At 48.9% G+C, this 13,704-nt stretch overlaps 1 protein-coding gene across 3 annotated transcripts in view; it reads right to left on the bottom strand.

Annotated features, from left to right (window-relative positions):
• Mcph1 (microcephalin 1) overlaps positions 1-13,704 on the bottom strand; it is a 198,010-nt gene that overhangs the window by 164,276 nt on the left and 20,030 nt on the right. For all 3 annotated transcript variants that reach the window (XM_046460525.2, XM_046460532.2, XM_058584852.1), the window contains exons 4-8: positions 12,317-12,404; positions 9,203-9,317; positions 8,380-8,490; positions 5,849-5,944; positions 2,255-3,349 (exon numbers count right to left, since the gene is read on the bottom strand). In XM_046460525.2, the coding sequence (XP_046316481.1) occupies positions 2,255-3,349; positions 5,849-5,944; positions 8,380-8,490; positions 9,203-9,317; positions 12,317-12,404 (1,505 nt within the window). The remainder of the gene's footprint in view (positions 1-2,254; positions 3,350-5,848; positions 5,945-8,379; positions 8,491-9,202; positions 9,318-12,316; positions 12,405-13,704) is intronic.

Here is a 13,704-nt window from a genome sequence, read left to right as displayed (position 1 = left end):
ACAAACTTCAAGGCAACAGGATAATTCTACATATGCACAAGCATCCCGTTAATGTTTGTCCCTCTGCACACTCAGGTGTCTGTCTGAAGGACAAGGTCAACAGTGACTGCCTCCAGCAATAGGTGTAAGCCAGTCTGCTCCCCAAAACATCCAGGGTCCACTTAAAACATCACATTTCATTACTCTTGTGCTCCAAGCACCCAAGGGACTTCATCACACTGAAAAGCCAATTAAAACCGCTGGTCTTCCTGGGGACGCAGGCCATCCCCGGCTCCAGCTCAAGGGCCCGTGGCTGCTCTGGCCACCCTGCTCCTGCAAACTGCCTTAGGACGTTCATGTTGGCCGTCACTGTGGATGTGGATCAAAATGGTGCCAGTAACAGCCACTGGCCCTTTTCCACCTCTGCACTGGTGACCTGGGCCACCCGAGAGCTGCCACCTCACCCAACACCTTTACTACAATGTGAACAAACACGTGCATTGCCTGTAAGTTAAAACATGGAAACGAAGTCAACATCTTAAACACAATTAAGTCTTATTTATCACTGAGTCTTTGTAACTTGCTCTTGAAACCTTTCCACACATGAGACGTTGAAAACAGCAAAAAGCACAAGTGAACTGAAAAGACTCTTTCAGCATGGAAGGTCTGGAGAGGCCTCGTCTGAAGGGGGCTGCCTCTCCTGCTCACAGCTATGGTGCGGCAGGAGCGCGTGTCCATGTAACTGAGGGCTTCAAGGTTTTGCAGTGGTAGGTTCCCCCAAGAGGCGGTTCGCCCGAGACCTAGTGGCCGACAGCAGATACTTCATCAATGAGTCTCCACTACTCTCCAAGTAAGAGGGTCGACCGGGCTACACAGCATGGAAGTCTCTTCTTGCCCCAGGATCTGATGATTTCTGTCTCTTGGGGATGATGTGAATGAAGAGAGGCACAAGACTCCAGAAGATGCCCTACACCAGGCACACACACGGTTCCCATCCGAGTCAGACAAGTCACACAGGAGCTGCATGCACACCCGTGTGATGGCCCACACCCACCCTCACAGTCTAACGTCTCCAAGTCCTAGGGAGGCAACCAGCCCTGGCCCCTCGTCCTCTCCCACTGAAGCCAGGCACTCAGGGCTGGGGACACCCCGGCTCAGCCCTGGGACAAGAGCCACGTCAGTCCCCAGGACTGCTCTACTCTCATCGACACTGGGATTTCAGGGGCGACACTGTCTGGAATCAGTGTTCTTCCACGTAATTCATGTGTGCATGTCACTAAAAGCTATTCAAAACCTTAAAAATACACTAGATAAAAACAGAATAAGAGCATAGGCTGAAGAGCATGGTGTTCTGACCACCAGAACAGCCCACTGCGAACTACTTCACACCCACTTTAGAGGCAACACGAGTCTACAATTTGACAACACTAAGCTCAAGCTACAATTTGACATGTTAAGATAAATATCAGGGTTAAAATATCGAAAATTATATTAATATTTTTAGTGAGACAACTCTGGAGAATTTATAATCCAGGAGAAGATACGCAACACTTCTGGTTACTTCACTCCTGGTGACTTCTCCCTCTTGAAAATGGTGGTTAAAACCACTGGAATACTAGAGAAACAACTTGGAGTCAACCGAGTCTTACTCAGGTTTTACCCAAATCTTTAGGTAAGGATGGTCAGAGCCAAGAATTTTCAATGAAGTGCCAAATGTTTATCATTACTACTTCTACTGCAATCGCTGACGTTCTACATAGTCATTATGCTGCTCAATAAATAATAAATAAGTCATCATAATAGTTACAATTAGAGTACAGACAGTAATAAAGTTAACATCACCCAAACCTGCTTCAAAAATAAAGGCTGATGTTTCCAAGTTGTCCCTTTCACACCTCCTTCCTTGACAGAATCACCAGCTCCTGCCATCTTAATTTCCTGCTATATGAACAGCTGCCGGGTGCGAGCCCAGATTTTCAAGTCCTGGTGTGCCACAGGGAGCCCACAAAGGGCGAGACAAGCGCTGCCCGGCCAACTGTCCCGCCAGGACTCCTGTCCCTTTCACCTGTACCAGGGAGAAAGCTTGGGGAAGTGTATTAACTAGAGCTGGCCGACAAGTCCACAGGGCAAGCAAGCACCCCTAAGATTTACCACTGGGACATAGCAAACGCCGTCTTTAAAGTCAGAAGAACGGTGTAAATTATGAAGACTGCGGTAGGTTTTAAGTATGGACGCACTGCTACAGACTTTCATAGTATTAAAAAGATCCACATACTTGCGCTATATGCCGTGGGCAGGTTTTCCTTCTCTTCTGTAGATTTCTCCACATTATAATCAGCTTCAAAGTTCAGTTTGGAGGTGAAGCACCCGGCGGTGGCAGGGTCCAGCATGGAGGAAGGGGAGCCTTTTTCCTGCCTGCTTTGTACACAAAGGGACCCTCTCAGGTCCTCCCCGCTTCGCTTGGGGGGACACAAGTCGCCCTCGCATTCTTCTGGTGGCGCAGGGCTTCCAGGTGGGCGAGCGGCTTCAGCCTGCCCCGTGCCTCCCTGGCCGTCCTCGGCGGCAGGCGTCTCCCCTGCAGCTGTGCGACTGGAATCTGGGTTCTCTTGACATTTTTCAGGCTTCTGAAGTTGGGAGCAAGTTTTTGCTGTGAGCTGAGTCACAGGGACCGATCTGGGGCTTCCACCAATGCAGGAAAAATCAGCCATTTCTATTAAGCTCGTTCCCCTCCTCTTAGAAAGACTCCTGCAGCCGAGCTGCGCAGGGCTTGGCAGTGGAGATCCGGCAGCAGACTGCTCCGAACCCCTTTCCCTCAGGTTTTCAGGTGAGAAGTAGTCCTCGTAGGACTCCCCACCATCAGGAGTGGCGGGGGCAGGCCTGGCGGCTAGCAGCAGGCCACGCTTCAACCCGAGCTGCGACCTGGGCGTGACAGGCTTTCGACCGAGTCTCCTTTTCTTCACCTGCTCTTCTGGAGGTGAGCCCAAGCCCACGGATGCTCCCTCCCACCTGGGGGAGGCGCTCCAGGGCCGTGAGTGCACCAGCACCGTGGAAGCAGGCGCTGTGGAGCGGTCCTCAGACACACCCTCGGCTGGCCTCCCGTCGGGGGCGACTGCTCCTCCTACAGCGTCTTTCTGCCAACTCCTCTCCTCCTCTGAAAGAGGACTCACGGATCTCTGAGGGCTTGACGGACAGAGGCGACCAGACAGAGCTGGTGAACAAGTGCTGTCTGTTTCTAACACACACGAGGATGTGCACGTATCACTTCTAGTTCCATTACTAGTCCTTCCCGATTGGCTTCCCTGGTTTCTACATCTCGATTCTCCACGGAAAGCATCCAAAGGTGAGCGCGAGCCACCAGCAAAGAAGTCGTCTGAAAAACATAAAGACCTAACTTTTTAAAAATGGTTTAAATATTATACTGCCGGGTTTTTGTTCGCCACTAAAAGGCTCAGGGGTCACTCCAGGTAAACTGGGCTAACTGGGTGCGCAAAATAACCACACAGGAGACAAATATTTTCTTTGGGGTCGCTGTGACGGCTCCTCTGACCTTAAGGGTCCGAAGAGAGAGAGCACACGCTCTCTTGAGAAGCTATTCAAATGAGGCAAGAGGTCAGGTTTCAGGGGGCTGAACCTATCTTCATGATGTCCACTGTCAGCAGGCTGACTGACATCTGGGTAGGCCACACCCAAGGGCACAGTAAGAGAAGGGGACACACACAAGGCACTTCCATGGAACATTCTATCCTAAAGAGGGCAAGGGGTTATATTACAAAGGAACAGGTGAGCGTAGCTTCACCCACGGGGCTGTAGGAAGACAAGCCTGGGTATGAAGACAGTCACTGGAACCCTAGAAGAGCGGGACAGTCTAGCAGCATGGGTGACTGAAGCCACATCGCCCAGCAGGGGAGTTAACTCAGCCACAAGCGAGGTTGGTCTCCCACATTATACAGTTCAGCCAGGTGTGGCAGTGCACACCTGTAATCCCAGCAGCTCTGAGGCCAGGGCAGAAGGACTATAAGTTCAAGGCCAGCCTCAGCAACTCAGTCTAAAAGAGTCAAAAGGGCCGGGGAGGTGGCTCAGCGGTAGAGTGTCCTGGGTCACTCAGATTAGGTCGTGTGCCAATTTCGGGAAACAGTGCCCCAATTACCACAGCTTGCCTCGGCCTTCCTGCCTCCAGTAAAGGCCTTATATCCTATTTATACTCAAAAGTGAGCCACTAGGGAGACCAGGCTGCCGAGACCAGGAGCCGTTTCCCCGAGAGCAATGCTGGGCTGCTGCACACCACCTGCACACTCTGCACCCTTCCACACTCCTCCCCACTTCCCTCGACTCGGACCCTCTGGGTATGATCCATCCTCCAAAACTCCCTTGAGCAGCAGCCAGGTCTAGGCTAGTCAGCCAGGTTCTCCTGTGGCACCAACGTGCACCACACCTGCCATGGTGACTGTCCTGCTCACCATGCCACAGACTGCTAGAGGAGAGCCGTGTCTAGCCCAGGCCTGGCTCCGCTGTGGACACAGCCTGCTGGCTGGCTGGAGGCCCCCACTTTGGCTACACAGTCTGGAAGCAACATAGGTTGCTGTAACTTTCCGAGATCACTCCACCTCTACTTTTAAAAACCAAGTTCAACGTTGGGTGCAGTAGTATACACTTATTATCTAGCAACTCAGGAGGCTGAGGCAGGAGGATCACAAGTTTGAGGCCAGTCTCAGCAACCGTGTGAACTTATCTCAAAGTTAAAAGAAAAAAAAAAATGGTAGAGCACCCATAGGATCAATCTTTAATGCCCACCCCCCCACCAGAGGAAGAACCAAAGGAAGAACTTTCCTAGAATCCGTAGGGCAGGGCCATGCTATGCCTAGGTCAACCTGTCTTCGGGGAAGAAGCTGGAAATATGAGTCACTGACTGGCCTGTGGAGGTGCATATGCTCGTCACTTTCCAAAATGGCAACGTGCAACGGGATGGTCGTCCAGAGAACGCATTCTGAGTCCAACTCCTCAAGTTCGAAGCCTGGGTTTGCCCCTCACAAACCGGGGACCCTGCACAAGCTGCTTGGCCTCCCTGCGTGCTGGTCCCCTCCGGCAGGGTGGGTGTGGTGGTGCCCTAACTCACAGGGCTGACGGGAGCCTGGACCTGATGCAGCAGGAAGTTGGGCAGAGCAGCGCCCGTGCGCGGTAACCCGCGATCCCTGCCATCACCCGCCATTTCCAACCCGTGGGAAACCAGGGGTACAAAAAGGGAACTTTAGGTAACTGGGCAAATGACCTCAGCCAACACAGAAGGGATGACAGGGAGCGACCAGGCAGGGGAAGGGGCCCGAACCTCCCAACGGCTCAACACCTGGGCCTTGCCACTGCTGCAGCCTCCATGGGGAGGCCCCAGAACATCTCAGACATTAGCAGTCCTTGACTGTCATTGTTCAGGCCCTCTTGTGGGACGGATGAGAAATCTAGGAAACCCAGCACAACCAGAGAAGTCATCCCCAGTGAACCAAGGCCCCGTTAGAATGACACATACACACCCGCTGACCCCTCAACACACCCCACGTGTTCACTGAACAGCACGAGGAGCAACTCAGCTGACTCTCTCGGGCCTATTTAAACGGTGTGCAGGTCAGTTCATACAAGTCTTAAAGATGAGCAATTGATTCTGTAGCAAGAAACAAATGCATAAGACAAAACCCACAGGAACCAAAAAAGGAGATTTAACTTATGCATTTCTCAGGTCTTAATTTATTATAATACCAAATTTGGGGGTGAAATTTATGAGTTCTAGGTATACCTAGATATTCTAACTCAATGGAACTATATGAAACGAAGAGAGAAAGTTATTTCTGAATCTTAAATATCACAAAGAAAATGATTTTACCTGAACACAAAATATCAGGTGAAATGTTCAAAGTCGCTTCACACGCAGACGCAGGGTTACCTGGCTTCTCATGGGACTGCTCAGGCATCTGGGAAGCTGTCAACAAAACGAAACATTCTCAGCTTCAGTATTTTCTAGCAGATAAGACAAAGTTGAGATGGATTCATGTATGCCCCACGCACACCAACTTGCTCCTCAGGTCCGCCACTCCAGACTGAATACAAACAGGAAGCACAAAAATCCCCAGTCAAAACTCTCAGAGAGGAATCGTGAATAATCTGATGCAGTCATATTATTTAAAAAGCATTACATCACACAGAATCAAAGACCAGAAGGGGCTGGGGACATAGCTCAGTCAGGGCTTTGCTTAGCATGTCTGAGGCCGTGGGTTCGAGCCCCAGCACAGCAACAAAACCTCAAAACCCCACAAAGCTCAGCTGAAATCTTTAAAGGAAAACAAACTCAACCTGATGAAGCTAATCAGAGTCCCAACAAGGGGAGGCGGAGGCTCTGTCCGTTTTCCTACTTGAGGACCTCGGCCCTGTCAGCAGGAAGCCCACCATGGTTACTTCCCTACCAGAGCCATAGCTCTCACTGGGAGCTTGGATCTCCCAGCAGATCCTGAGTATCTGCAGGAGGGATGTGACCAGAGGCCGGGGTTGCTGGGCATGCCACCATGCACAGGACAGTCCCACAACAGAATTACCCACCCCATAATGCCAGCAGCGCTGAGGTCGAGAAGCCCTGGGGGTTTGGGTCAAAACAAGAATGACGTAACAAAGGTAGCCTGTATGTCACCTGCGCACTGCGACAGATGAGAAGCCAAAGGCATGTTCAGGTCTATACCCAAAGACGTCTTTTAAAGAGACGCTGAGGATACCTTTCTGTGAACACTTTGATCAAACATAAATGCAAACAGAGTAATCTAGCCAGGTGCGGTGGCGCAGGCCCGTAAATCTCAGCAGCTTGGGAAACTGAGGCAGGGGGATCATGAGTACAAAGCCAGCCTCAGCAAATGCGAGGTGCTAAGCAACTCAGTGAGACTGTCTCTGATAAAGTACAAAACAGGCTGGGGACGTGGCTCAGTGGTCGAATGCCCCCGAGTTCATTCTCCAGTTAAAAATAGTTGTAAAGAGAATAAACTCAGGGAAGGAAGGTGACCCTGGAGAAAGTTCTCCACGTTGAGTTTTGAACCACGCCAGACTCGGGAGGCAGGACCAACTCCACAACGTAACTGACACGTCAAGACCAAGGCACGTTGGCTCATGTAGGTGGTCACACGTCCCGGCAGTCTGGATGCCCAGCTCGCTCCACCAGGTCCATTCTCAGTTCCCTCTTCACAGAGCCTGACCGTCTCCCAGGCTGCACTGCAGTCCTGGCTATACCCAGGAGCGGTCATCAGCCAAGTCCCGCCAACGGACTCAGGCAGGAGTATCGGGTGGGATGGGCGGTCATGTCTGGGAAGGTGGTTGGAGCTTACTAGGCTGAAGTTAGATCTTGGAATGGAAAGGCACCAAGGAAGGAAAACAGAAGGTGGGAACCTCAAGTCTTAGGACACCACAGAAGGTCACTCAAGCCCAATGGCCTACTTCTGACTTGACAGAGTAATGCAATTCTAACCCAAGTCAGTTTGTTTCTTTCTGTGTTATATGTAGCTAAAACCAACCTCTTGGATACAGGTGCAGTAAGACAGGTTAAAGGTCTGACCTTATAGAAAGCTCATACATAAGAATAATAAGCAAATGAACATAAAATTCAAAGGCAATTATTGATTACATAAAAAAATTGGCAAATCAAAAAAGTCAATCATATGAAGACATTCAACCTCACTAAAAATCCAAGAGAACTAACAAAAATACAGTTGTTCAACCTCCAGACTGAAAGACTTAGAAGCTAGTGCCATCCAGTTTTCCAAGCATAGAGAATGAGCATTACGGTAAATAATGGTGTAGGGTAAAAGGCCCCACAGTTTTGAAGTGTCATTTCAATCTATCCAAGTTTTAAATCCTGTCTTTATATTCAGAAATACACAAAGTACACAGGAAAATAAGTGTTTGTAAGAGATGCAGGTGGGGTTATAACAAAAAGTGGGAGAATTAAAATGTATATACCATGATCCAACTGCAGTAAAGACTAAATCACAGCTCCACGCAGAAACCCAGCCTCTATCATGTGCACATAGATAAGTGATGGCGTGAAGATGATCTGACAGAGATCCCCTTGCAGAAGGGCGGAACTGGAGGAAGAGGAACTTTCACCCTTGGCTACAGGGTTCTGTTAGAACGTGCTCAGCCGTTACCCAACTAGTTGAAAATGTTACAAGACACTACAGAGGATTTTAAACCTGGAGGATACTGTATGCCCAATAAAAGTTCTTAACGAAGACTTCCTGGAAAAAAACAATGAAAAGATCTTTACTGAAATAGGTCAAAGTGTTAGAAATGAGGAAAAGCTAAAAATATCCAGTTTAAAAACTTTCCACCATAATTATTCACCTGCCTGCCCAAGTTTCATTTTATAAGACCACTTACATGTAGGGGAAAGATTTTCCCTCCTCTCCTTCATGTCTTGTAATCTCTTCTCCATTGTGCTGTGGTGGTCACTAATTTGAGTTGTGGGACTATACATCGATGAGTCATTATCTGACAACAAAAATCAAATGTAAGCTCCAGAGAACAGCTTTGCATTTCCACAATGTGACTCCTTGTAAGGAATCCTGCCCATAGCCTTCTCCATCAGCATCACGCCAGCACGGATGGGTGCCACTGCAGTGTTGGCTGGCACTGCGCTGCACAGGCCATGCCCTGGCATTGTGATGGGCACAGCACCCACCTGGTCTCAGCAGACCTACCTCAGACCCTGCGTCCTCACTTAAAGATGAGGAAATACCTCGGAATCACATGGCTATGAAGAGGCTGCAAAGCTGAAAGCAACCGAGCTCCTACACGTGGTGTAGACCCAGGTTCCAGAGCTGCTCCCAGGAACCCCAGCTCACAAGCTCAACACAGCCACCCCTGGCAGCAGGTCTGGTGTTCCCAACTCCAGAAGGATACAGCATTTAAGGTTTGCTTATTTCAGATAAGAACTAGTATCAATAAAAAGACAAACCAATGGAACTGTTTCAACAAGGCTTAGCAAGGTTGCTTTTCTTCTATGATCACTCCCAAAGGTTCCACCAATCTGGTAAACGATGGAGACCGTGCTGGCCCCTGACGTCTGCTGGGCTCCCAGCAGGCCCCACATCAGCTCTGTGCTCCTTCCTAGGCTAAGGCCACTGGGTCTTACTTGTGGCCCTTGGGCCCACAGGGCAAGAGTGAACCCAGGGCCAGGGCTGTTGCCCGAGGCTGGGCCTACCTGGGGTCATCTTTTGCTTCTGTAGCTCTTCAGTCATCTTCTCAAATTTCCTTTGAAGTCTTTTGTCATTTTCTGGTGTTTTAGGAATAAAATCTTTGGGCTGCATACACTTACGCTGTGGAAAGGGGACATAAAAAATCAATACCATATCACAATTGGTTTTAAGATAGAAACACTCTTTCCCATACATTTCTGATATAATCTTTTAAATATCACTAATATTTTTTGCATATATGTAAATTGGAAATTTTAAAAGGGACAGAATTCGAGAGTTTAAATGAAAGGCTGTGTACCATGCAGTGTTTCCTGGCTCTTGGCACTCATTTTCCTCAAAAATTCGTAGAACTAGCTTCTTCATATTTTTTGCTATCCTCACATCATTTTCCCCTCCAAAAATCATGACATAAAATAATCACTTTGTATTGTAGTACTATAACTAAAGAAGGAAACAATCATTTAGTCTTTCCTCCTTGCCTTTAAGCCACAGTAACTCCATTCAGCCAGTGAAATCCAAATCCTAACTACTCACCAACACCTCAATCTCACGCCTGGGATCCAAAGCCTCAGCTAACTTTCTAGCCTTTTCATCCTTGAACAGAAAGGAGACAGACATCCCTTTGAGACCACCTCAGCTCTGACTTTCCTGCCTTCTGTCCTTGTCTTGACCCTTCTGTTCCGCTCTTGAGCCCAGAATCCCATGACTATCCCAACTTGCCCTCCGCCCTGCACCCAAGTTCTCCAGGTTGAAGCCACAGCCCCAACTAGCTGACATGGAACCTAGTCAATTTCCTTAGTCTTGGGCTGGGGATGTGGCTCAAGCGGTAGCGCGCTCGCCTGGCATGCGTGCGGCCCGGGTTCGATCCTCAGCACCACATACAGACAAAGATGTGTCCGCCAAATATTAAAAATAAATATTAAAAATTAAAAAAAAAATTTCCTTAGTCTTAGCGTGAACTGCTTCTAGTCCTTCAAGGCTAATCCCCACACTTTCGTTCTCAGGATTCGACTTTTAGTAATGCATTATTCAATCATTTACTGACAATGTTATGTGTCTGGCACTGGCCTTATTACCTACAAAGATCCTTGGCATCAAGAATCTTGCACTACTGGTAAGAAATGGTTACCAAATACAGCTCAAACTATACCTCCCGGGTGCCGGAGGTTAACCTCAGCAGACACACGGCTGCACAGCATGAAGTGCCCCGAGGAGGCTGCTCTGTAACTGTAGGGCCACACAGTGCAGAGACGGGCTGTACAGCCTTTGACACTGCTTACCACCAGGGACTAATGGCTTGCCCAGAGGACTCTACAAGGGATAGGGTCACCTAAGCCTCCCGCCAGCAGAGGACAGGCTCTACCTGTGCTCCTGGCTCCAAGGTGCTCTGTAGATTTGGAGCCTTTGTACTTTGAGCTTCTGTGAATCCTTGGTAACTGAAGCCCCACGGTTGCAGTGGGAGAGATCGCAAGCCCTACAGACAGGGACCGGAGAGCTAGCACCAGAGGAAAGGAAGCTTCAGCATGCAGGGTGTCAGAGGAGATGCCCGGGAGAAAGTAACATTCACAGAGAGCCTTCAGGAAGCTGGAAACCAAGTCGTGTGGATGGATTTGGGAGAAGCATGTTCCAAATGGAGGGAGGAGATAATGCAATAAATGGCTCAAAACAGAAACTGTCCTGGTATGTCTTGAGCAGCAAGCTAGACTGTTAGGCTAGGAGTAGACACCGACATGGACGAAAGCAGAGAACTTCCAAACAAGGTCTCAAGTCATGTTTAATTTGCAAATTACAAATGGGCACAGTGGTGCATACCTACTAATCGGAGTAACCCAGGAGGCTGAGGCTAGAGAATAGCAAATTTGAGGCCAGCCTTATCAACTTAGTAAGATCCTGTTACAAAATTAAAAATAAGAAGGTCTGGGGATGTAGCTCAGTGATAACAAGCCCCTGGGCTCAATTCCTAGTATAAAAATAAAAATTGCAATTGCATTTAGAAAAGGAAAGTTTGATTTTTAGACAGAATTCAAGTATATGAGCAGTCATTATGCATCAGATCAGCAAAAAAAAGATCATATCCAGCATTGATCAGCATCAAGAAATACATTTCTGATAGAATGTAAAATGTGTATTCTGAGCCAGTAATTTCTAGGTATCCAAGTAAAAAGCTTCGCAGAGGCTGACAATGACCTAAACACACATGACCTGGGGAGAGGCACATCCATGCTGTGTACCACGGTGCAGAGACAGTTCCACAAAGGACCTCAATGGCAGACCATCGAGACCCACTCTCAAGTGGAAAAGCAAAAGCAACCCCGTAACCACCACTTACAGATGCAGAGCCCCAGGCTCGCAGAGCTCACGGGGGAGTGCAACACGTGTGTTCTGAGGCGGTCCTCCAGGACCCTCACAAACTGAAAGTTGCTTATTTAGAGGGAAGGGGCATCAATAGATATCTGTGTTATCTGGGTTTCCTCGATGTTCTCTCCGCTGGCGCAGTCAGGAGACTGCTGGGCACGCAGCCCACACTCATTCCACATACCACCTGGAGAAGCCACGGCTGCTTCATTTTTAGGAAGTGAGCTGTTCACGTGTGCCCGATTCAGTTTGGACAAAATCTTCAAGTCTCTAGCAGAGATTCTAGTCTAGCTTTCACTTTCATAGGAAGCTACCCTCAAATCTCAAAACTTTGAAACAAGTCAAAAACTGAAGAGGCTGGTAGTTCAAATGTGAACTGGACTCAATGCAAGCAGTGTCCAGCGCTAGCTGTGAAGCAGACCTCCTGTAATAATAAAGGGCTTTTCACACTCAGATGTGTTTGTATTGGGCTCTTGAGATTCTGCAAGGAACAAAGACCTTTAGTACAGGTCTAAACTGAGTTCTAAGCAAACACTGAAGCACCCGAGGTCAGCAACTGCTAGTTTTCCACTTGGGTCAACCACAGATTTCCACTTTTCATAAATCAAAGCAGTCATGGGCTAAGATGAACTATAATGTGCCAAAACACCACGTGAAGAAGATGACAGGATCACCAGCGTGACAGACGACTCTGGAAGATACTTCCGGAAGCCCTGTCTTCTAGGGGTCAGTTGCCCGGGCCTGTGGCGGATGGGCACACTCACCTTCCTCCTCATCAGGCACGGCAAGAGCTCGTTAGTGTTGGTGGCAGGGAACAGCGACTCCTCGACGCGTGCTCCGGCTGTCCTGCACCTGTGTGGTTAAGATGAAGAAGCACTTAGGAAGGGTCTCTGTCACGTTCACACAGCATCCGACCTGCTCACGTGTCAGCCATCCAGGACATTCAGGCATGGGTCATTTAAAGTGAGCACACTCAACACCAAATTCAGATCCATAGCATTAAACTCTCCAAGTCTTCTCCACTCGGTGTTTTGGTACATTTAAGAGGAGTAGCAGGTACAAGCAGCACGATTTTTATGTAACAATTTTAGGCTTGTAACACTTCATACTCACCAGTGCATGGCACTCATGAAGGTAAAGCAGACACTGGTCAGTGTTTAAGAAGATCAGGGTGAACAGGTCGTAAGACGAGTGGGCAGGAGGGACAAGACAAAGTTGAAGCCAGAGACTTTCCTCCAAATCCCTTCCCATGCTTGTCAGAGACCCCAGAGCACCAGGTGGGCAATGCCATGACCTTGGAGCTGTGCCTTCCACCCCAGCCCTCCACTGCCACTTCGGAGCACCCTGCTCATCCCCTCAACCATTACCCTCCCCCTGGGCACCGTCACTCAGATCTAGACAGCGCATCTGCTTTCCAAGGGACCTGCGACCTCCAATTCCCTTGTATCACTGAGATCTCAGAACATCCTCTCTCCAACCCAAGTCAAAGACCTCCCGTCACTCCTGTGTTTGCAGGACGCTCTCACCCACCTGTCGGACAAGTCTTATAACATGGCCCCTAACCACATCTCTGGTTACCTCTTGCTGGGAGCCATTAGCCAAGTAGGTATGACAATTTCCTTGCCAGCGTACCCCATGTTGCTGACATGTTGCAGTGACATTGAATGTAAGTGACCTTGCTCAAGGACCAAGGCAGATTAGGGTGTTCCCGGTTTTAAGATAATCATGTTTAGGGCGTTCCCAGTTTAGGTTCCAGGTTTAAGGTTTAAGATTATTCCTGCTGGGAAAGGGCGTATCCTGCTGCCTGAGTTCCCCTTGAGTTCTCACGGGATTCAGACAGTATATTTTGGAGATAGAAGCCCAGTGGAGGTGGATTTGGGCAGAGAACGTGGATTTGGGCAGAGAACGTGGATTTCCCCAGAACGTGATTGTAGACGGCTGGTGTGAGTTCGGGAATAAAGAGTTGCTGTTTGAATCTACAAGCTGTGTGGTGGCTCGTGATTGTGTGCCCAGCCAGACTGCGGCATGTGTGCCCAGCCAGACTGCGGCAACCTCTCACAAGCCTGTCCCTGGTCAGCGTCTAATATGCAGACAGATGTTTGAAAAAATAACCTACTAAAGAAGTGCAATGAGGAATGCCTGCCCACGGGTA

Source organism: Marmota monax, unplaced genomic scaffold (assembly GCF_021218885.2).
Source record: "Marmota monax isolate L192 unplaced genomic scaffold, Marmota_monax_Labrador192_F-V1.1 WCK01_AAM20220418_F8-fsc00310, whole genome shotgun sequence".
NCBI classification, from domain to species: domain Eukaryota; kingdom Metazoa; phylum Chordata; class Mammalia; order Rodentia; family Sciuridae; genus Marmota; species Marmota monax.
The sequence above is the reverse complement of the archived record's forward strand: the minus strand, read 5'-3'. Positions and strand labels throughout refer to the sequence as shown.